The sequence below is a fragment of the Macrobrachium rosenbergii genome, chromosome 42, assembly GCF_040412425.1.
Source record: "Macrobrachium rosenbergii isolate ZJJX-2024 chromosome 42, ASM4041242v1, whole genome shotgun sequence".
In the NCBI taxonomy this organism is placed as follows: domain Eukaryota; kingdom Metazoa; phylum Arthropoda; class Malacostraca; order Decapoda; family Palaemonidae; genus Macrobrachium; species Macrobrachium rosenbergii.
Window position 1 is genome coordinate 57437277 of NC_089782.1, and position 25123 is coordinate 57462399.

The 25123-nt window shown below is 43.4% G+C and overlaps 1 protein-coding gene across 6 annotated transcripts in view; it reads right to left on the reverse strand.

Annotated features, from left to right (window-relative positions):
• The window catches only part of LOC136828451 (nuclear transcription factor Y subunit gamma-like), a 338180-nt gene that overhangs the window by 235959 nt on the left and 77098 nt on the right, over positions 1-25123 (reverse strand). For 5 of the 6 annotated variants that reach the window (XR_010850046.1, XM_067086522.1, XM_067086526.1 and 2 more), the window contains exon 2: positions 24038-24149. Coding sequence is in view for 4 of the 6 variants with exons in the window: in XM_067086521.1 (XP_066942622.1) it covers positions 24038-24149 (112 nt within the window). In the remaining 2 variants the exon portion in view is untranslated. Of the gene's footprint in view, positions 1-23716; positions 23837-24037; positions 24150-25123 lie in introns of those variants that run through there. The other variant, XM_067086524.1, reaches the window with a different exon arrangement.

Genomic DNA, 25123 nt, shown 5'->3' on the forward strand with positions numbered 1-25123 from the left:
TCCTTACGTCCGCGCGCTAACTCGGCTGAAAATCTCAGAATTTCTTTAGCCATTTTGTCGTAATTTTTGCACCGTTTTCTATTAGCTGTTACATAAAGTTTTATACATGAAAATGTGCGCAATTTTATGTAGAATACAACAAAAAATAGCTCATGGTTGTAGCTTTTATCAGTTTTGAAGTATTTTCATATAAATCACGATAAATAGAAAAAATTCGACCTTCGGTCAACTTTAACTCGACCGAAATGGTCGAAAACTGCAATTGTAAGCTAAAACTCTTACATTCTAGTAATATTCAATCATTTACCTTCATTTTGCAACAAACGGGAATTTTTAAAAAAAACTTTTTTTACGTCCATGTGTTACGAATTCATGCATCATTTTGTGATAATATTTTCTCTGTGTTGCTTTGATCATTTTACAATTTGTTATATACCAAAATCATCGCAATTTAGTGTACAATATAACGAAAAAAATAACCGTTTTGCTCACAGAGCGATTTGTATACAAAAATATGAAATTTTTTTTCGCGCTGTCATATATTCCAATATTTATATATGATAATGATATTTTTTTCCATTTCTGATGGTTGCATACTAAACTTCAGGCAATGAGAAAAAAAGGAGCCAAAAATGAACTCTTAATCTTAAAAAATTAAGCGTGCTGTGATTTTTTGAAAAAACTTTCTTTCCGCTTCGGCGCTAACTCTCAATCCCCGCCAGCATACGGCAGACACTTTTGTAAATAGAGGCTCGGCATTTAAGGGTTAACTGTCAGCATTACCAACGCTACAGGAAAAATCTTGTCAAATGAGTTACCTGAAGTACCGTTGACAACGCTGCTGCAAATACCGGCTGACAGAGGCCGACATCCCCAATTGAGTCATTCACTATTAAAAATTGAAGTGGGGAGGAGGTGGGAATCATTCAGGTGTTCAGGTAAGTGTTACAATATTAGTTTTATGAAAACTTCATATTGCAATACAGGCAGTCACCGGTTATCAGCAGCCTTGGTTACCAGCGATCCGGTTTTACAGCATTTGTCTAGCGACGATGATAACCAGATTTTCGTCGCTGATCACCGGTTATCGGCGCCGCTAACCAGGGACCAGTGCTATTATTGCCAATTTTCGGTTGTCGTCACACTGTCGGGAACGGAACCCTGCCGATAACCGGGGACTGCCTGTACACTCCTTGAACACCTGAATTATCCCGATTAACAAAGTTTTAATGGCAGTGGGATCAATCTAATTCAGCCTGACCTGTCAATGGAGAATAAGCAGGTAACTCATTATCAACCTACTATATGTAAATGTCTGTCAATGGAGAATAAGCAGGTAACTCATTATCAACCTACTATGTGTAAATGTATGTCACCATATCAATCAATGCTTTTGGTGAAGAGACAAGCTGGAGAGAGACCCATCTAGCGGCACACCCCCTTTTATACAACCACAGAGATGACAGCTCACTGATCTGCTCTGAATAGGATATCTGTTTAGTCATACACTCACCATATCAATCAATGCTCTTGGTGAAGAGACATGCTGGAGAGTACTTTGATCATCAGTCAGATCAGTACTGTCTCGGTCTGTCAACCTCCCACGTGGCTCTTCAGAACCTCTCATGTATGGAGGAGTACAATGAACCTCCCACATGGCTATTCAGAGCCTCTCATGTATGGAGGGGAATTAAGCAGTGTGCTGAGCCGCTGATCCTCCGGATAAGGCCCGACGATCGACGAGCGAAGAAGTATCTCAGCACCAACGAAGAGCCTAGCCTACTAGAGAATCTCCTTGGACTCTCATAGGGAAATTATCAAAGATTAAGATACTTAAAAATGCACTAAACCTAAGTTCTTGTAATTATACTATAACTGCTGCCTAAGATTCTAAAGACTAAAAGGAATTCCTCTATCTGGTTAACCTAAGAACTTCTGCACTAAGAGAATGCCACCTCAGCTAAATGAATGCACCCTAGATAATAGAGTTAGCCGCTTCGCACGGACTAAGAGAATAACACTCCAACAAGGCGAATTGAATGTCTCTCAAGTAAAAGGAAGTAAACATTGAGACGGACTTCCAAGTAGCCGCCTCCAAAATGGAAGACACTGAACAATTCCTTAGAAAGGAAGATGAAGTGGCCATACTCTGAATACTGTGCACTTGGGGTAATACAGAGCTAGAAGACGACGAAGAAGAACCCTGAGAAGCCTGGGAAATCATCTCCCTCAGAAAGTAACTAATTACAGTGACCCCTTGTTTATCGCGGGAGACAGGTTCAAAGACTGACCGCGATAACTGAAATTCCGCGAAGTACGGACAGCATATTTCTTTAATTTTTTAAAGTGTATTTGGACTTTTTAAAACCCTCCTGTACTCTTGACAACCCACCCATTATTCTATTACTAACAGGGACAACTGTTAAGCAATATGAATTCGATAGGTAAATTTACAGTACCATATAACTGTAAGGCGCTAAATTACTGTGGTAAAGTAGCTATAGTATATGATGTGATCGCCAACCTTTAAATTTTAAAAAATACAGTAGATATACAGTAATACAATACAGTATTAATACAGTATAGTAACACTTAAGATTAAAAAAAATATAAAGATTGTTACTGTACTCACCACGAAAGAAGTTGAAGTAAAACTTGAATGAAGATGGTGATGAATTTGCTGCGCAGTAAAAATGATGACAATGGAGGTGATGCTGGCTTTTACTGTGCAGTCAATGATTGTATTTTACGTCTCTTCAGATGGCGGTGCCATTTCCTGGGGCACCTCTTCCACGGTTTCCGAAGGTGTAACCGTAGTAGCAGCAGCAGGAACTGGCTCTTTTTCGCGAGGCTGCAAAAACACTGTGATTGGCAGTTGCTGCCGCTGCTTTTCCAGCTGAAGAGCATCTTATAGGGGGCCATGACGTCATAGACCAAGTTGCAGAATTGAACCAATCAAACCATATCGTCGTCCCATTCCTGCAACCACTCTTGCAGTTCCTTAGCCAGGTTGCAGAGCCCGGCGAGCCGTTCCAAAGTCAAGCCTTGGGAGACTTCTGTTTCTTGCTGCTCTGCTTCTTCTTCTTCTTCGCTCGCCGACTTCGTCAGCTCTTCGAGGTCTTCGTCAGTTAGCGGCTGGGAGTGGCAGTCTAGAAGTTTGTCGACGTCGCCCGTGGTCATGTCTGCAAAGCCCTCACCTCCAAGGATTGCAGCCAACTGCACAGCTTTCTGTACTGCCAAGTGTTGGATTTCAGCAGGTGTAAATCCTTTGTTGTCGTAAACAGCCTCGGGCCACAACTTCTTTCAGCTGGCGTTAATGGTGGCAGGCTTCATTTCTTCCAATGCCGCGGATATTTTGGAGGCACGTAGCAGTTGTGTACTAATAGTGGCAGGCTTCATTTCTTCCAATGCCTTGTGGATATTTTGGAGTTGTGTACAATAGTGGCAAATCATTTCTGTACTAATAGTGGCAGGCTTCATTTCTTTCTTCAATGCCTTGTGGATATTTTGGTGGCAGGCATTTCTTCCAATGCCTTGTGGATATTTTGGAGGCACGGTGGCAGGCTTCATTTCTTCCAATGCCTTGTGGAGGTGGCAGGCTTCAGTTGTGTACTAATAGTGGCAGGCAAGTCATTTCTTCCAATGCCTTGTGGATATTTTGGAGGCACATAGCAGTTGTGTACTAATGGTGGCAGGCTTCATTTCTTCCAATGCCTTGTGGATATTTTGGTACTAATGGTGGCACATAGCAGTTGTGTACTAATGGTGGCAGGCTTCATTTCTTCCAATGCCTTGTGGATATTTTGGAGGCAGTGGCTTCATTTCTTCCAATGCCTTGTGGATATTTTGGAGGCACATAGCAGTTGTGTACTAATAGTGGCAGGCTTCATTTCTTCCAATGCCTTGGATGGATATTTTGGCAGGCACATTCCAATGCAGTTTTGTACTAATAATGTGGCAGGCTTCATTTCTTCCAATGCCTTGTGGATATTTTGGTACTAATGGCAGGCTTCATTTCTTCCAATGCCTTGTGGATATTTTGCAGTTGTGTACTAATGGTGGCAGGCTTCATTTCTTCCAATGCCTTGTGGATATTTTGGAGCACATGGAGGCACATTTCTTCCAATGCCTTGTGGATATTTTGGAGGCACATTGTGTACTAATGGTGGCAGGCTTCATTTCTTCCAATGCCTTGTGGATATTTTGGAGGCAATGCCTTGTGGACTAATTTGAGGCTTCATTTCTTCCAATGCCTTGTGGATATTTTGGAGGCACGTGTTGTGTACTAATGGTGGCAGGCTTCATTTCTTCCAATGCCTTGTGGATATGTTGGAGGCACATAGCAGTTGTGTACTAATAGTGGCAAGCTTCATTTCTTCCAATGCCTTGTGGATATTTTGGAGGCACATAGCAGTTGTGTACTAATGGTGGCAGGCTTCATTTCTTCCAATGCCTTGTGGATATTTTGGAGGCACGTAGTGTACTAATGTGGCAGGCTTCATTTCTTCCAATGCCTAATGGTGGCACACATAGGTTGTGTACTAATGGTGGCATTTTTCTTCCAATGCCTTATGGATATTTTGGAGGCACATAGCAATTGTGTACTAATGGTGGCAGGCTTCATTTCTTCCAATGCCTTATGGATATTTTGGAGGCACAATGCCTTGTGGATATTTTGGTACTAATGGTGGCAGGCTTCATTTCTTCCAATTTCTTATTTTGGAGGCAATGCCTTATGGATATTTTGGAATGCCTTGTGGATATTTTGGAGGCACATAGCAATTGTGTACTAATGTGGCAGGCTTCATTTCTTCTAATGGTGGATATTTTGCAGGCTTCATTTCTTTCCAATGCCTTGTGGATATTTTGGAGGCACATAGCAGTTGTGTACTAATGGTGGCAGGCTTCATTTCTTCCAATGCCTTGTGGATATTTTGGAGGCACGTAGCAATTGTGTACTAATAGTGGCAAGCTTCATTTCTTCCAATGCCTTGTGGATATTTTGGAGGCACATAGCAGTTGTGTACTAATGGTGGCAGGCTTCATTTCTTCCAATGCCTTGTGGATATTTTGGAGGCACATAGCAGTTGTGTACTAATGGTGGCAGGCTTCATTTCTTCCAATGCCTTGTGGATATTTTGGAGGCACGTAGCAATTGTGTACTAATAGTGGCAGGCTTCATTTCTTCCAATGCCTTGTGGATATTTTGGAGGCACACTAATGGCAGTTGTGTACTAATGGTGGTGGCAGGCTTCATTTCTTCCAATGCCTTGTGGATATTTTGGAGGCACATAGCAGTTGTGTACTAATAGTGGCAGGCTTCATTTCTTCCAATGCCTTGTGGATATTTTGGAGGCACGTAGCAATTGTGTACTAATGGTGGCAGGCTTCATTTCTTCCAATGCCTTGTGGATATTTTGGAGGCACATAGCAGTTGTGTACTAATGGTGGCAGGCTTCATTTCTTCCAATGCCTTGTGGATATTTTGGAGGCACATAGCAGTTGTGTACTAATAGTGGCAGGCTTCATTTCTTCCAATGCCTTGTGGATATTTTGGAGGCACATAGCAGTTGTGTACTAATGGTGGCAGGCTTCATTTCTTCCAATGCCTTGTGGATATTTTGGAGGCACGTGCAGTGTTGTGTACTAATGGTGGCAGGCTTCATTTTTCCAATGCCTTGTGGATATTTTGGAGGCACGTAGCAGTTGTGTACTAATGGTGGCAGGCTTCATTTCTTCCAATGCCTTGTGGATATTTTGGAGGCACGTAGCAGTTGTGTACTAATAGTGGCAGGCGTCATTTCTTCCAATGCCTTGTGGATATTTTGGAGGCACGTAGCAATTGTGTACTAATAGTGGCAGGCGTCATTTCTTTCAATGCCTTGTGGATATTTGGAGGCACGTAGCAGTTGTGTACTAATGGTGGCAGGCTTCATTTCTTCCAATGCCTTGTGGATATTTTGGAGGCACGTAGCAGTTGTGTACTAATGGTGGCAGGCTTCATTTCTTCCAATGCCTTGTGGATATTTTGGAGGCACGTAGCAGTTGTGTACTAATGGTGGCAGGCTTCATTTCTTCCAATGCCTTGTGGATATTTTGGAGGCACGTTTGTGTACTAATGGTGGCAGGCTTCATTTCTTCCAATGCCTTGTGGATATTTTGGAGGCAAGTAGCAGTTGTACTAATGGTGGCAGGCTTCATTTCTTCCAATGCCTTGTGGATATTTTGAGGCACATAGCAGTTGTGTACTAATGGTGGCAGGCTTCATTTCTTCCAATGCCTTGTGGATATTTTGGAGGCACGTAGCCATTGTGTACTAATGGTGGCAGGCTTCATTTCTTCCAATGCCTTGCGGATATTTTGGAGGCACGTAGCCGTTGTGTACTAATAGTGGCAGGCTTCATTTCTTCCAATGCCTTGCGGATATTTTGGAGGCACGTAGCCGTTGTGTACTAATAGTGGCAGGCTTCATTTCTTCCAATGCCTTGTGGATATTTTGGAGGCATGTAGCAGTTGTGTACTAATGGTGGCAGGCTTCATTTCTTCCAATGCCTTGTGGATATTTTGGAGGCACGTAGCAATTGTGTACTAATGGTGGCAGGCTTCATTTCTTCCAATGCCTTGTGGATATTTTGGAGGCACGTAGCAATTGTGTACTAATGGTGGCAGGCTTCATTTCTTCAATGCCTTGTGGATATTTTGGAACATAGCAATATAGTGCAGCAGATTGCTGTAAAAATCGTAATGAATGAAACAAGCTTTGGCACAAACATTCCAATGCTCTCTTAGAAATATTTTGGATGGCTATTTTTCAAAATGGCCGCCATCTATGTGGAGAACTGGTTTGGGAGCATCTATGGATGGAATATGCCAGTTTTTTTTTAAACCTCGACTTTTAGGTTATAAAATGTTCCATACCACATTTCATTTCTGAATTGTAACCAAGATGCCGTACAAAATGGTTGCCATAAAAGTTTTTTTCTATCCACAGAGCTAGCACATAGCAACTGTTTTTATTTAATGGTATATTCATGTGATCAGACAGTTTAACTAATATGCTATATTCAACTGAAATAGTAATGGTATGGTCACATACAACATTGTGTCTAAGACTGTAACCATAAAAAGAAAAGTGGACAAATGGCTTCTATTTCTTCAATACACCTTTGAAAAATGAGGATAAGAAGGTAGGCATAGCATGACACGTTGGATGTTCAAGCTAGATTATCTACTGAAGAGAGGGCAATATTTATCTAGACTTCGCATTTGCAAGTAACAGAGCTGTGCAGGGAAGACCCAGCTTGGTCTTGGCACTTGCACCTTTCCCGACAGCCTGCTTTGCATCCACATTTGGTAAGCTGTTGGCAACTCTTGGCTAGTTGGTTGTCAGAGGACTTGCCATTTCTTCCAGACTTTGCCATCCCCACTCAGCAGGGTTCTCTGGCTTGGCTGACACTGGGTGGCCTGCCCCCACACACAACCAGCCTGGTAGCAATTGTGTGTGTTGGAGGAGAGCTCCCTGGTTGGTGGAATGGCCTCATATGCCCTTTGTTTTCTGGCAAACATATCATTTCTAGCCTCATCCAAGTGCCAGCAGTGCTGGATCTTTACATAAGTATGACAAACCTCTCCAGGACCTTCAGGTTCTCTTCCACTCTGAAGGGTAGTGACTCAGTTTGGAGAACACAGTGGAGGCCTCTGGAAAGATGTTCCATTCAGGCGGTCTTCTTGCCTTGCTCGGAAGGCTGACACTGTATCACAGCCTGTGAGCATGGAAGAAGAGCATATTCTCCTGGCCCAGAGAGTTGCACATGCACAGCAATCCAGCGCAGGCTCTGGCCTTGGCCAAATGCCACCCATAGCTTCTCTAGCCCTAGATTGTGGAGAGTGGAGAAAGCACTGACTGCAACGACAAGAACATCTGTGTCATTTGCTTTATGGTCTTGGCTCCATGTTCTGTGGCATATTGGCATGGAGAAAGATGCAGGTGTCAGCTTCCTCAAATGAGAGCACTTTTCCAGTCCCTGAAGACTAGCCTCATGGTGCTGAGGACAGGACCCTTTCATTTCTTCAACATTTGTGGCAACATCTGCAACTTTGTCTGCCAGGAACTGGAACAACTCTGTCTTGTTGGCATCGTGTCTTAGGAAATTGCGCCCAGTTGGATGGGTTGTGTTCTTGTCTGTCACCTTGCAGACCTTGGAGCCTGGCCTCAGCTTTGAGGCTGGATGTATTGTATACATCAAATACAAGATGTGATGATGTTACTTGCTGCTATAGGATTGTATCACAGGCAAGAAGTCACAAAGTGCATAGCCCTCAAAGGTCTTTCCTTTCTTTGGTGGCAGGCATGGACCAAAGCTGATCCATCTACAATGAGGACATCAGTCTTTGGTTCTTTGTCTTCTAGTGTAACATGACTCTTCAGGACCGGCAGCTGAGACTTCTGACATGTGTACAGCCTACCACCCTCACTAAGGGAAGCTGGGAATGTTTGATTCTCGTGCTGGAAGAATTCCTGCAGATCACATTCACGCTCTGACAGGATATAAATAGCTTTGAGAAAAGCTGGCAATCCTCCTTCAGAAGTTTCTGCTTTGACTGTTCTACCTGAAGAAGTCAGTTCTGTTCTTCTTTATCGGTCATAGAAGGAGACTGCATTGTTTGCCAAAGAGTCTGAAAACTTCAATTTACACTTGGTGACTCTACACCTAATTGTTCCAGACGTTGTTGGTAGAGGTGGCAAATATCTGCCAGCCGAAATGTGACTGGATCATCTGAACAAAGGTTGTTTTCAACAATGTATGTCATCAGTTCTGACAGAACTGGTGGATACACATCTGATTCTGACTCAGTGCTACCTGGGTTTCTTCCAATGCCCTCAGGTAGGACCTTTTTCTGTTGTAGAGGCACAAAGACAGGCATGGTGATACTTAAACTCCTGTGCAATGACATCCCCACCAGTCAACTTAGCAAGGAGCTTGCCATCACTAAGTATCTCTGCACATTCACGCAATTTCAAGTCAAGGCCCTTAGTACTAGCCTGTCTGAGATCAGATGCAGGTGCCACTTTCTCACCAAAATGCAAACTTCATTGTCATGACTGGTTCGGTGCATTTTTGGACTAGTCTCAGTGTTGCTGGTCTGGTCATTGGATTGTCGCTTTCTTGCACGGTCCAGTTTAGTGTTGTTAAACAACAAGCGACAGTTCACATGGTATTTTGCTGCATTTTTCCTGAGTCTATGCCATCACCTTCATCCAGCCTTGCTGGATCCATTATCAGGGCATTTCATTAATTTCACTGAACATGGGAGTGTTCCTTGCCAGCATTGTGTACCCATCATGGTCTAGGACATGATGACTTGGAGGTGATGTCAAGTGCTCACCTCTTTGTCCTTCTGACAAAGACAACACAAACTCCAGTTTGTTTTTCTACTGCTCAATATTGGATTGGCATCACATTCTGCCATGATTTCACTTTTGATTAAGGCCGAGGGTTATCCTTTTACCACCTTAAACAAAGCACACATTCCTGTATGGGATTCAACTAGGTTTGGTCTCCTACACCTAGCCCGATCATTCATCCAGTGCCATTTAAGTCCCGTGTGATCTGTACACCATCCGGTAAGTACATGAACCATCATGTACAGCCCCATACCCTTGGCTCGGCCCTCCCGCTGGCACATCCTGTCTATTCAGGTGCGGCTATCTAACTATAGCTGGTCTGGGGCTGTTAGAAAGCATTTGGGACACTAAACTAAACTGGTACTACAACTACTAGTCTAAGACTACAGGATTAGTAAAGCTGGATTAGCTGGCACTGAACCCCATGCTGAGTTACACAGCAGTGATGTCACCAGTGTGCCCTGGTTGTGTGTCTTTTACATTTATTAATTTTCCTTCAAAATTGATGAGTTATTCGAAAGAGATGGCCTCATTAGGATCTAAAACCACAGAAACCAAGATCCATGCTTAAAACGATTCATTATTTCTCATTATAATTATTGTTTCCCTTTTCTTGGCAGCCATATAAGCCCCCATATTTAAAGAAACTGTATACAGAAACATAATATTCACAAGAAATAGTATGGAAGAGCTTTACCATATTGCTAGAAGCAAATACATGCCATTCTAGTGAAAAATTAGCCAAAATCTGGATGGTCTTGGAAGGCTTTAAATTTTTTGCTTCCAAACTTTAAAGAGCACTTGTGGAAATTTAGGTTTCACTATCTGAACGATTCTTATGAAATATGCAATTATCTGCTGCACTAATAGTGGCAGGCTTCATTTCTTCCAATGCCTTATGGATATTTTGGAGGCACGTAGCAATTGTGTACTAATAGTGGCAGGCTTCATTTCTTTCAATGCCTTGTGGATATTTTGGAGGCACGTAGCAATTGTGTACTGCCGCCAGTATGCCTTCAAGTTGAAATCGTTGTCTTCTTGGGTGGCATCCATGGAAGCAACCAGGTTCGCCAGGGCATACCTTGTGTATAGGGCCTTGAATGCCCTGATAACCCCCTGGTCCATTGGCTGAATACGTGACATCGTGTTGGGCGGTAGGAACTCAACCTGAACCCCCGAATACGACAGATCAGTAGCATGGCCACCAGCATTATTCATAATGAGAAGGACTTTGAATGGCATGCCCTTTTCTGCTAGATACACTTTCACTTGTGGGATAAAACACTGGTGGAACCAGTTGGAGGTCAGCATCTTCGTTATCCAGGCCTTTGGATTGTGCATCCAATGTACAGGTAGCAGATTCTTAGTTTTTGTTTTTTGAAGCCCTTGGGTTTTTAAACTTGTAAATACGTCCTGGCTTTAATAAAAATCCCGCAACTTTAAAGCCAGAGGCTTTTGCTTCCTCTTTGAACAGGAAAGTTCGCAAGGGCATTCTTTTCCACAACAAGCCCGCCTCGTCCATATTAAAAACTTGTTCGGGCTGATATCCACCTTCCGAGATAATCTTCTTGAAGGTTTCATTGACGTCTGTTTCAGCAGTGACCATGTCAGCCGAAGCAGCCTTGCCATGCAAGGAAGCGCTTTTTAGGCCGGAAAGTTTCTGAAACTTTGCAAACCACCCTTTGCTAGCAGAAAATTGCAGTTTCTTACGTGGTGAATGACTGAACGTCCCTGGTTGCGGATCTTCTACGTCTTCTTCATCTTCTTCTGCTTCTTTGCGGTCGCCACTGTCGCCCTCTGGTTCCTTAGCAGCGAAGGTCTTGTACTGGCTCCTAGCCTTTGTTTGGATAATGTTCGTATCCAAGGTTATGTTCTTCTTTCGGCAGTCGGCTATCCATACGGCCAAAGCAGCTTCCATAAGGACGATCGTTTTATTACGAGCCGTAACCACTCTCTTCGCTGACTTGTTAAAGGTGATGGCAGCTGTCTTCCTAATCTTCGCCTCGTCCTTGTAGATGTGGCGAATGGTGGATTCCTTCACGCCAAAATGGCAGGCTACAGCCGCAAACTTTCTCCCTTCCTTCAAGATATCGAGAAGCTTCACCTTTTCAGTGGTCATCACCATTCTTTGATGGCGTTTAGGCTCAGTACCAGCCTTGGAAGAAGCAGCACGCTTGGGAGCCATTGCAAGGGGTGAAAATTGAAGCAAAGTTCAACAAAAGCCACAAAAAAAATCACACAGCACAGCGTAAAGTAAACTGTTCGGCAGGGAAAGCTTGAAGCAAAGTGGCCGCAAGAGGGAGACAAGGGGGGATGCTGCAGGTTCTGAGCATCAGTCTAAGCACCAACCACAGGCCCGATTAGAAATCGGGAAGCTGTGCATTTGTCGTCTCCCTCCCATGCACCAATCACAGCCCGTGTTACAATGCACTTAGTCACCGAGATGGTAAGCTTTGTGTTTTCCCAACTATGGAACACGCGGTACTGTATAGGCATCACTTCCCAGATGGTTCTTTTTTTTTGTCATAGGAATTACAAGTGCAAATATGTGGTTTTTTTTGCTATTTTACACTTGTTTTGTTGTTCTTAGACTAGGAAATACTATTTATTATTAATATTTTAATGGATTTAATGAGAAATTTTGGGTGTTCATACATCGCAATTTTTCTAGAATTTTCCAGAAAATCCGTGATATATTTTCCATTAATATATATTAAAAACTCCACAAAGTCGTGTATTCGCGATAATCGAATAGCAAAGTAGTGAGGGGTCACTGTATATTCTTTGACAGCGGACAGGAAGGATTCCGTGGAGAGGCGAGAAGTGTATGCAGACACGGATGGAGATTCTCAACCTTTGATAAATAGACTTTTAATGGTCACACCAGACATAAGGACATCTCCGCTGGATTGCCGGTAATGAACTCTTGCAAATAAGGAACCCTAAATGAACGAGGCAGAGAGTTAACCTCTGACTCTGACTTCGCCACGAATTCGGAAGAAGAAACCAATACATATAATTTCCCGCCTAGGAAACCAGCCTAGAAACTGCCTGAAGCTCGCCCACCTTTCTGGCTGTAGTTAAAGCCGTAAGAAAATACACCTTCTTAATCAGATGTCTTAATGTTAGAACTTCCAAGTCCCACGGAGGAGCCCAAGTTGGCAAGACAAGATGTTTAATCTTAAAGGAACGTAATAAATCATGGATGATCTTACTAGAAATTTTTGGGAAGATGGAAATTATATGTACTGCTAAGTGTTGAGCGGTAGCCAGCAATCGCCGAATATGAAAGAACCTTGACTTTCCGGAGGAATAAAAGAAAATCAGCTATTTTAGCTATGGAAGGTCTAGAGATGGAATGACCTTCCTTACGACACCAACTTCTATGCACTGTCCAACTGACCTGGTAAAGCTTACGGGTTGACTTTCTCAAGCTGAAAGAAAGCTGTCTAAAGACAGCTTTAGAGAGTCCGATCTGTCTAGCTGCTCGCTCGGCAGTCGCCTTGCAACTAGGTTCAGCACATGAGGGTTTGGATGATAATGGTGAAAAAGTGGTTGTCTGAGACTTCTGCATGGGAAGGAACATCGCAACTTCCGTAAGGAGCTTAGGAGTTCCGGAAACCAAGGGCGTAGGGCCAACAAGGAGCTATTAGAGTCATAGACGTCTTGACACTCTCCCACAATTTCCTGATTACCTGATGAATGAGACCGAATGGCTGAAAGCATACACCTGCATGTGATTCCAATTTTGTAATGTTGCAACGGTGCCTATCGACATGGGGTCCACCACTGGTGAGAAATAAACCAGAAGACAATGGTTTAATTTCGTCGCAAAAAAGTCCACAGATGCTGGCCACTTCTGGAGAACCTGACATACTACTGCCTGAGACAAAGTCCACTCTCCCCCTAACACCTGACGAGAGCGACTTAACGAGTTGGCCAGTACCTTGAGACTCCTCGATACAAGTTGGGGAAGAAGAGACACCTTCCATTCTTCGCACCTTCCCAGGACTCTATGTTATAGTATTGAGATCTGTTGATCTTGATCCCCCAGAGTTTTTCAGATACGACACGGAGTTACGTTGTCGCAAAACAGAGCCACTACTCTGTTGCACACTAGGACTGAAAAACACCTGAGGGCTTCCTTTACAGCCCTTAGTTCCCAAAGGTTATTGACTCCTCTCGTTCCTGATCCCTCCAGAGGCCCGAAGCCTGGGTTTCCCCCAAGGTTGCTACCCTACCTTGATCTGAGGCATCTGAGTACAGATGAACGTCAGGAAGAGGGGAGTTAAAAGACCTTCCAGGTGTCAGATGCACTTCTTCTGAACACCACAGAAGATCCAACAGGCAAGAATCACTCCAGACTATAACTGCTTTCTCGTTGTGGAAGTCCCAGCGATTCCCGAGACATACCTGAGGAAAAACGCGTCCGGAGACGAGACCCTGGAGTTAAAAGAGAGAGAGGAGACATTCTCCCTAAGAGGCTTCTCCAAACTGGTACCGGCTGCTCCCTGTTGGACAGGAACACCTCTACTTCCTGAAGGACCGACTGGATCCTCTCCAGGGTTGGGAAAAAAAAAACATCAAAGGAAGAGAGAGAATCCTCATCCCTGAAAGGTTATATATTGTGTTGGGACAAGGCAACTCTTGGCAAAGATTAGACGAATTCCTAGTATCTTGCATAGATTCAATAAGAAGTACCTTGCCCTTACTACATCCTCTAAAGAGGAGGCAAGGATCAGCCAAGGGCTAGATACTTCAACATTCTGTACCCTCAACAATGCATAATTGCCAACACTAGAGGCATTAGTTAAAAGCAACAAAGTTCGTCATACTGACCACATCACCTGAACCCTGAGCAGCCACACGAATCATAGCCTCCTGTGACGCTACTGCTGATGACGACGACACAAAATTGACCATGGAGGAGACATCCTCCTCACTAAAAAGACTTTAGCAGAGCGCAAAAAGGTGCCCTCAACAGAACCCTCTTAAGTATGTCCCGATAGTGAGGCGGAAGATGATTTAAAAAGAAGTCCCTCCTCTTCTTGCCAAAGAATGTTGTACAGCCAGCCAAAATGTTAGTCTGATATGCCAACCTCATCGAAACCTAAGTGATGAGGTTGTCAAACAGTACAGGATCGGAGGGAGTATATCCAACTTGTCTGAGAAAACCCCATCAACCCAGACAACACCCACAAAGAGTGGGACAAGGCCTCAGACTGGCTGCAAAAAGTGTCCTCCAAAATACGAGCCTCATGAGATGTAACCTCTACCAAACGATTCGACAAAGGAACCCGGGAGAGAAGAGCCTCAACAGATTTGTTGAGAGGAACTCTGACACCGGCAGAAGGGTTACCCGCTACCCTGTAGAACCCCTTCCGATTAGGAAACAAGGTTGAATCCAGTCTACCTGACCCGATAGGAGAAAATAACCTACAGTCCGCCTCCCTCAACACCCGTCTGACTCCGCCAAACCAGACCGGTTTACTTGATGTTTGGGGGACTACTGGTTTAGTTGCATGCAACGATTCAAACACTGCTTGGTTTGGTTGTGTAGGTTCCTCAGGAGCCTGGACTGCGAATAGAGAGAATGGATAAAGTCCACCATCCGCTTATGCTAGCTTTCATTCGCTGGAGAAAAAACCTATATCTGGTACCGCTCCTCTCTTCAAAAGAGCATTCTCTGTCAGACTGGTCCAAACGAACCAGGACAGGAAAAGAGACAGACTGACCACCAAAAGAGCTGCACCTGATAACCCGAACTCGAACACAAGGGATGTGAGACCAACACCTGACATACCTGACCCCATCATACCTGAGCCAAGAACCCGGCCAGCGCAAACCTTATGCTAACTAAAGCTGATGACAAAACTCTTGAGTCAGACGACTGAACTGCGCAAAACCCGCACCACCCAGCGGGACGTTTACACCTGGGCTGACCACCTTGGTGACAAAGCCCACCCTAATTGAGAGGCTGCAACACCTGATCCACCCAACGCCGATGAACCAACGCCGCATCAGGAAGGGTATCCAGAGCTGAAGTCACACACTGATTAACTCCCTAATGACCCAGAACCAAAGCCAAACCCACAACACCTTAGAAGGAGGAACTAAATAGCCGAGGAAAGCAGAAAGAAGTCTCCAGCACACTCCGAATAACTACTGGGGCGCCACTGTCGCGCTGGAAGATGCAGAACTGGTCCAGTACTCAAAGGTGTTTCTCCAGAGCTAAGTGAGCTGCACCAGTGGGGACCTAAGAAGGAAAATTACCAGCTACTCTAGTGAAAAGGAGAGGCTGAGGACACCATCGGTACTGATACACTTGATGACGCAGACAAACGGCAAATGCTGGAATCCGAAGAACCGTGTGGACCACATTACGTTCTAAACCAAGTAAACTGGGAAGAAAAGTAAATCGAGTTGTCAAAGGTCCGAACTAAAGCATCCAGACCAGAGAAAAGGCCCATGTTAAAACATCCTCCAAAATCGTCCAATTTAGCAACTGTGCCAAATTCTTGTGAAGAACAGTACAGCTGGATGCCATCGATATTTAGGAATTCCCAGGAAATGACCATGTGTTAGAGTTTGAAAAGTTAGCTATGCAAAAACAGTTACGGCAGAGGAAGTGAAAAATTCCTGTGTTAGTGAAGTGTCGTTCAAAAATATATGTGACAACATCTAGCAGCTCCCTCCAGAGGCCTGCCATTGTCTCACTCCCACATCAAAGACCGTCATATCCAGTTTAGATCTGCAGTAAATCTGCTGGCTGTACACCTTACCTCAACCCAAGAAGAGAGAGAGGGAGCCACTGAAAACTCCAACATTACAGGATTGCACCAATGAAAAAACGCTTTTGCTCTGCTGACCCTGGCAAAGAAAACAAGATGAGCGCCTCCAAAGAGAGACCCGATAAAGAAGATTGTGTAAAGACAGTGGAAGGAAGGCTTAGAAGAAATCGGGGGGGAAAAAAAACAAAACTCAGAAGCATAGTTTGTTTTTTTGTTTTTTTGAGAAAGAAAACTAGACCCTAGACTCTGTTCCCCCTAAGATAATCTTGACAGACATCACTAGCAAATTCAGGAAATTCTTCAAGACATGATCGTGAATATTGGAAACCCAAAATTGACAACATTGCCTACCTAGTAATCTATAAACCTGTGACAACCCAACAATTCTGCATTATACTGAGCCAAATTGAAAACTCTATCACCAGAATTACCACCTCCATAGCAAACTCATCCACTGAAGGAAAAGGAACTTTCGATGATGAAGGAGAATCTCTAACACTATAGAACCCCACAAAACCGAAACCACATCCAAACGTAGAACCAGGGCTTAGAAAACCTTCTGTTGTAAAGAACTCAGGAAATAAAACTGAAGATGGATCCAAGATGAAGTCCACACTAGAAACCCCAACCGAACCCAAACAGAAGAAGACTGCACTTCCTCTTCTCTTCCTAAAACACTTCAACCCAACCTGCATTTTCCTGGGACAAGGGAAACCTACCAAATCAACCTCAGAAAACTCCACACCTGAGTGGGAAGGGAATCTGGAGAACACTGCCTGCTCCACCCTGAGGCAGAACTCACCTTCGAGGCTGCGGTTCTCCAACCCCCGCACCTTCCTTAGGGCTGGTTCTGGAACAGGCAGGTGGGCTGAAAAGAACAATTAGAATCAACTGTCCGCTACTATCACTATCTCTATTCTTTGTTAACTTACTCATCAGGCTAGAATCCAGGGACTACTGGATGATAAACCAGGAAATAACTCTGAATCTAATGTTATCTAAAAGAGTAACCCCACAGCTGATCCTGACCTATGCTTACCTCTTCAAGGCAAAAAGTTTTCTGTCAGTTTTCAAATAATCCTCCATTTGACACTGACCAAGACTCTATACTGCCACCTTGACTGATGTACACTGAACCTTCCTACATAAAATACAAAAGAATGTCGAACGTGTTTGAGTCTTCTGATCCCATCATACACTTGCACCATGTGCAGGACCAAATGCAGCAGCATCATCTCCAGCAGGTAGCGTCAGATGCAGATGAAGTGGAAGCAGCAGCACTAGCAGACGACGTCTTCTTGTCTGGCTTGTCCAATCGAGTCCAAAGTACTGATCCAAAGTTAAAACTGGGAGAAAAGTTCCAAATCCAGTCAATAAAGTATAAATCCAGGAGAAAAGGCGTTAAAAACAGTCCAAAATCGTAACCTGATGTCCAAATTCTTTAAATGGAGGTCGGGCTAAATGACCATAAGTTCGCCTGATGTGGGACACACCCACACAGCAAGGCGAACAAATAACAATTGGGGATGTCGGCCTCTGTCGGCCGATATTTGCAGCAGCGTTGTCAACGGTACCTCAGGTAACTCATTTGATAAGATTCTTCCCGTAGCATTGGTAACGCTGACAGTTAATTATCCACTTTGTGGGTAAAATTATGGGGATATCATTCGGGCTGGTCAGTGACCAGGGCTAATTCAGGTGTTCAGGGAGTGTATTGCAATAGGATTCTCTGTCATGTTACCCACCTGCACCTTGGGCATGATGCTGGTCTGTCCTACAAGAGCTCAGTTAGTTACTTAGTAGCCGCCTCAAGTCCTACGGATACAGTATCCAGGGACTTGTGGGAAACAGCCCTGCAGTAAAAGGAGATAAAGGTGTTCTGCCAATGCCACCTGCAGTAAAAGGAGATAAAGGTGTTCTGATCTGACAGTGTCACCTGCAGTAAAAGGAGATAAAGGTGTTCTGACAGTGCCACCTGCAGTAAAAGCAGATAAAGGTGTTCTGACAGTGCCACCTGCAGTAAAAGCAGATAAAGGTGTTCTGACAGTGCCACCTGCAGTAAAAGGAGATAAAGGTGTTCTGACAGTGCCACCTGCAGTAAAAGCAGATAAAGGTGTTCTGACAGTGCCACCTGCAGTAAAAAGAGATAAAGGTGTTCTGCCAGTGCCACCTGTAGTAAAAGGAGATAAAGGTGTTCTGCCAGTGCCACCTGCAGTAAAAAGGAGATAAAAGTGTTCTGACAGTGCCACCTGCAGTAAAAAGCAGATAAAGGTGTTCTGATCTGACAGTGCCACCTGCAGTAAAGGAGATAAAGGTGTTCTGACAGTGCCACCTGCAGTAAAAGCAGATAAAGTGTTCTGACAAAGCCACCTGCAGTAAAAGCAGATAAAGGTGTTCTGCCAGTGCCACCTGCAGTAAAAGAGATAAAGGTGTTCTGACAGTGCCACCTGCAGTAAAAGGAGATAAAGGTGTTCTGCCAGTGCCACCTGCAGTAAAGGAGATAAAGGTGTTCTGCCAGTGCCACCTGCAGTAAAAAAGCAGATAAAAGCGTTCTGACAGTGCCACCTGCAGTAAAAAGGAGATAAAAGTGTTCTGACAATGCCACCTGCAGTAAAGGAGATAAAGGTGTTCTGACAGTGCCACCTGCATTAAAAGGGAGATAAAGGTGTTCTGCCAGTGCCACCTGCATTAAAAGGAGATAAAGGTGTTCTGCCAGTGCCACCTGCAGTAAAAGAGATAAAGGTGTTCTGACAGTGCCACCTGCAGTAAAAAGGAGATAAAGGTGTTTCTGACAGTGCCACCTGCAGTAAAAGGAGATAAAGGTGTTCTGATCTGTCCACCTGCAGTAAAAGGAGATAAAAGTGTTCTGACAGTGCCACCTGCAGTAAAAGCAGATAAAGGTGTTCTGATCTGACAGTGCCACCTGCAGTAAAAGCAGATAAAGGTGTTCTGATCTGACAGTGCCACCTGCAGTAAAAGGAGATAAAAGTGTTCTGACAGTGCCACCTGCAGTAAAAGGAGATAAAAGTGTTCTGACAGTGCCACCTGCAGTAAAAGCAGATAAAGGTGTTCTGACAGTGCCACCTGCAGTAAAAGGAGATAAAGGTGTTCTGCCAGTGCCACCTGCAGTAAAAGGAGATAAAGGTGTTCTGCCAGTGCCACCTGCAGTAAAGGAGATAAAAGTGTTCTGACAGTGCCACCTGCAGTAAAAAGGAGATAAAAGTGTTCTGATCACAGTGCCACCTGCAGTAAAAGCAGATAAAGGTGTTCTGATCTGACAGTGCCACCTGCAGTAAAAGCAGATAAAGGTGTTCTGATCTGACAGTGCCACCTGCAGTAAAAGGAGATAAAGGTGTTCTGACAGTGCCACCTGCAGTAAAAGGAGATAATTGGTGTTCTGCCAGTGCCACCTGCAGTAAAAGGAGATAAAGGTGTTCTGCCAGTGCCACCTGCAGTAAAAGGAGATAAAGGTGTTCTGCCAGTGCCACCTGCAGTAAAAGGAGATAAAGGTGTTCTGACAGTGCCACCTGCAGTAAAAGCAGATAAAGGTGTTCTGATCTGACAGTAAAGCCACCTGCAGTAAAAGGAGATAAAGGTGTTCTGACAGTGCCACCTGCAGTAAAGGAGATAAAGGTGTTCTGACAGTGCCACCTGCAGTAAAAGCAGATAAAGGTGTTCTGACAGTGCCACCTGCAGTAAAAGCAGATAAAGGTGTTCTGACAGTGCCACCTGCAGTAAAAGGAGATAAAGGTGTTCTGCCAGTGCCACCTGCAGTAAAAGGAGATAAAGGTGTTCTGCCAGTGCCACCTGCAGTAAAAGGAGATAAAAGTGTTCTGACAGTGCCACCTGCAGTAAAAGGAGATAAAAGTGTTCTGACAGTGCCACCTGCAGTAAAAGGAGATAAAGGTGTTCTGCCAGTGCCACCTGCAGTAAAAGGAGATAAAGGTGTTCTGCCAGTGCCACCTGCAGTAAAAGGAGATAAAAGTGTTCTGACAGTGCCACCTGCAGTAAAAGCAGATAAAGGTGTTCTGATCTGACAGTGCCACCTGCAGTAAAAGGAGATAAAGGTGTTCTGACAGTGCCACCTGCAGTAAAAGCAGATAAAGGTGTTCTGACAGTGCCACCTGCAGTAAAAGGAGATAAAGGTGTTCTGACAGTGCCACCTGCAGTAAAAGGAGATAAAGGTGTTCTGACAGTGACACCTGCAGTAAAAGGAGATAAAGGTGTTCTGACAGTGCCAAACACACGCCTAACCGTTCAAGGATTGGGGGTGGGGTTAAAACGTGTCTGTGCATAGAACACTCAGCCTTCATGGAGTGAGCAAAAATGCTTCGCAATAATTTTCTTTGATTGTTTTGTGAAACATTATACTTTATGCTATGTTAATGAACTTGGTAATAAATTAAACTTTATCATGTTATGTTTAACAATACCAATTATGAAAAACCAATATCACAATAAAAGTCAGCCAAGTGAAAAAAATTAACTTTTTTCTTTTAAAAATTCATGATAACTTGGAAAAACGATATATCCAATTTCTGTTTACATTTGTAAAAGTATGATAAACTGCCTTTCCAATGACATGAAATTCATTACCATTTTAACCATGTATGATACCACAAAGTGCATTAAAAAATTTGTAAATAAACTTGAGTGGAGTAAGTTCACTAAGAGTAATAATGGTTCATGTCTCTTTTATAATTGTTATATATCAGATTATACACCAGTTTCCATCACAACAACAACAAGTATCCAAACATGCCACATTCAAATTTTGTTATGATGCTTTTTCCATGATTTAAGGTGTATTGGTTATTTAAAAATATCTTTTGATGACAACTACAGTATCATCAGAATCTCCTCATACCTGTGTACGTGGAAATTTCTTGAATTCCAAAGACAGAGTGATGGCCCTGATTTTAATAGCCTTCGACCCTGGTCATAACCTGTCTTGGAAACAACATTGTTGCTTTTCAAGACCTAGTTTAGCCCACTGCTTTGCAGACTGGTGGAAGAGGAGGGCCACATTGTTTCTTCCCAACACCAAACCTTTGGAACTTAGCCTTCTCCTCTTCCAGAAGGCCCCAAAGTAGTCTGCAATCATGCTGAGCCACAAGCCCAACCAAAATGTAGCCTGAAACAGCCATGATAGACTTTATGGCTCCTGCTTGAAAAGAGGAATGAAGCCATTCCCAACCAAGGTCACTGGGCAGTCCACCTTTAGGGACAAAAGGTAAGTATATCTTAGTTTAACCAGACCACTAAGCTGATTAACAGCTCTCCTAGGGCTGGCCCGAAGGATTAGACTTATTTTACGTGGTTAAGAACCAAATGGTTACCTACAGCTTATTGTGAATCCGAACCACATTATAGCGAGAAATGAATTTCTATCACCAGAAATAAATTCCTCTAATTCATCATTGGCCGGCTGGAGACTCGAACTTGGGCCTAGCAGAGTGCTAGCAAAGAACTCTACCGACTCGTCCAACGAGGAACTACCTTTAGGGACAGGTTTCTGTAATTTCTTGAATAGAGTATTTCTGTAGTTGAGTCTGAGGCAAGGAAGGAAGCCTGGCAGAGCAACTGATAGATGAATACCAAGACATCAGAGAAAATGCTTCCCCCAGAACACCCCACACAGGTGGGGACCAGGGCAACCAAAAGAACAGTGTTTACTGAGGTGAAACCCAAGGTGGATTTCATGGAAGACACCTGGTGACCAGGAGATGCCCTGTTCACCTCACCAAGACCACTGCTTTCATGAACAAGCTCAATAACCTAGCAAAAATGATCTCTAACTGGACTCCTTGTGTTCCACTAGCAAGGAACCACCACATCCAACAGAATCCAGGACAGCAAAAGATGGATCCTATACTGAAGTTGTGGGAAACACCGTAGACCGACCATGTCCCTGCTCTGAGGATTGTGATAAGTGTCAAAAGGCACTAAAAGTAACTGAACACACCCTTAACATCCTCACACCCTAAAATGGAAGCCACACTGCCAGGCTGGCACCTGCTACCCAACTGAGGCAAGCAAGAGTCTACAGTGGTCAGGAGATCTTTCATGAGCACATACCAGGACATACAGAGAAAGCTACAGAGAATTAGAATTGCCTAGCATTTCTATGGACATATAAAAAGGTTGGTATTCCTCTTACAAGAAAGATGTGCAGGTGACCCAGAGTGAATACAGACTTAACATGAGCAAACCCATGTAAAGGATACTGGTCAAGAGAGAACCAATACAACTTGGACACTTGCCTCATGAATTTCTGGGTCGTTGTCACTCCTAACAAAAGAGCAACGTCTTTGACGAGACGACTTACGCCTTCTTCTGGAGGGCAGCCTTACAAGCCTCCTTCATATGCTTCCACAGATCTGAGGATGGGGAAGACAAAGAGGAAGATTAGGAGAAGAAGAAGGAGGATGATAATGAGAAGAGGAGGATGGTGAAGTACGGTGGTATTTCTTCAACCTCTCCCAAAACTGCCGAATGCAAAGTCATGGTGAAAACCCCAAAGGGACAGGGGCAGGAGCTACTAGAACAGCTACAGCAGGAACAGCAGGAACACCCACAAGTGAAGAGCACTTTGCATAGGTGGAGAAACCAGTGCCAAAGCAATGGGGTCCATTGAGACTGGCACAGGTTGAAAATGTTTATTTGAGGCCAAATGTTCCAGGAAAACCATAAGCGAAGGCCCCATGGAAAGCCAAAAGAAAGCCAGAATGTCTTCAGCAGCTCCTTCATCTCCTGGAAGTCAATACAACAGAAGCAGGAGAAGTAGGGGCTGAAGCAGTGGGGCTAGCAGGGACCAACATCACCCTGCTAAGACACAGGCCTTGGAAAGTGTCATCCAATCACCTCACCCTACTCACCAACAAAAGAATGGGTGGATATGGTACATACTAGTTGAATCAGGAATCAGCAGGGGTCAAAGCAGGTACAAAATGAAGAGAAGGGAAGAACATCTCAATGGAAACTTCTTCAATCACTTCCTCCTTGACACATACTTCTTCACTAGGAAGAAACCCAAGAAACACACTCCATATAGTTAAAGATCAGTGTACACTCATGACCTCTTCAAGGAGTAAAAAATGAATGCAGGCACAAGCAGTATGATTCAAGCACACACACTCAACCATGTCCATGATATCTATGCTGATCATCCTTCCCTGCAAAATTTCAAGCACCACATTTTTACTACAGTCAAAACAAAGACAAGAAACAAGCCAAGGTCACAACAACTCAAACCAAAAAAATACAGAGACAAGAAACAACTCAAAAACTCAAACCAAAAATATACAAAGACAAGAAACAAGCCAAGGTCACAACAACTCAAACCAAAAAAATACAAAGACAAGAAACAAGCCAAGGTCACAACAACTCAAACCAAAAATATACAAAGACAAGAAACAAGCCAAGGTCACAACAACTCAAACCAAAAAAATACAAAGACAAGAAACAAGCCAAGGTCACAACAACTCGAACCAAAAAAATACTCAAGTGAAAAGCTTACAGTAAACAATGGCCAGGATGCAAGCCTTCCAAAACATCTGGACAGCAAGGTGGCCAAAGGATAGGTGCCAGAAGTTAACTACCTTGTCACCAAGCTTCAACAACTGCACCAAATTTTGCCAAATACTGTAAAAGATGAAGGTTTGTATTCTTGTAGGAACAAAAAACTGTATATAGTATTAGGACAGTATATAAATTACATCAATTATACTTTATACAGAAAGCCAGTATTTCTTGTTTGAGAGAATTTTACTAATGTTTGTGCTGTTAAATTCAAAGATGTACTAATTTTCTCAAGTATAGTAAAAATAACAAAAGTAACCTGAGTGAGTTGTCGGATTTCCTCAGTAACCTTTGGCCAAAATGAATTAAGACCTTGCTGAGCATCAGACAGAACAGACTGCCCCCCTTCAAGCTGAGCATCAACAGACATCCTGGAAAGGTAATAATATACTATATATAAAACAGTCGATTTGCATACAGAATTATTAAAATATTTAAATTTATAAAGTACAGTAATGTATAACCGAATCACGAAAGTATGGAATGTGATGAATATATAAATACTGTAAAGACAAAATCCACAAAGGAAAGAGAAACAATGGAGTGCTGCAAGACCTTTTGACTTATAGTCCTTTACTATAGCTGCAAGACCTTTTGACTTATAGTCCTTTACTATAGCTGCAGGACCTTTTGACTTATAGTCCTTTACTATATATAGTCTGCTAAGTAAAGGACTATAAGTCAAAAGGCCTTGCAGCACTTCATTGTTTCCTCTTTCCTTCGTGGATTTTGTCTTTATTTATAAAAGTAATTTGTATCTTTCCTAACTTATGAACCTGAAGTTCTTTACATAGCAGACTGCTTCAAGTGCAAGCTGGAAACAGTTATTCAGGCATAAACCTGGTCGTTAACCACAAAAAGGTAGGGAAAGCCACCCACCTCTTGGCTTACGCTTCACTTTCCAGCCCAAGATTCAAGAGGGGTGGCTGAGGTGGGTGGGCCCTATATGTATAGAACTTCAAGTCTGTATGTTAGGAAAAATCAAAATCACTTTTAAAATTTGATATTTGTTCTTACACAAACGTATCACATTTTAAAATTAACTTGTATTTTTCCTAACATACAAACCTAAAATTCTTTAATTAGAATTCAGCTTCAGGCCTAAGCTGGAAATAGCTATTCAAACTTACTGACAAGGTAGTTAACTATTGACAAGTAGGGGCAAACCCCGTCCACCTGTTGGTCTGCATTCAACTTTGCCTTCCAGCCAAGGTGCCAGATGAGAGGGGTGGCTGAGGTTGGCAATAAATGTAAAGAACGCCAGGTTTGAATGTTAGGAAAAATGACATTTCTGAGTTCAGTCCCGTGTCAGCCGGTGAAATTCCATTACAGCACGAATTTCTAG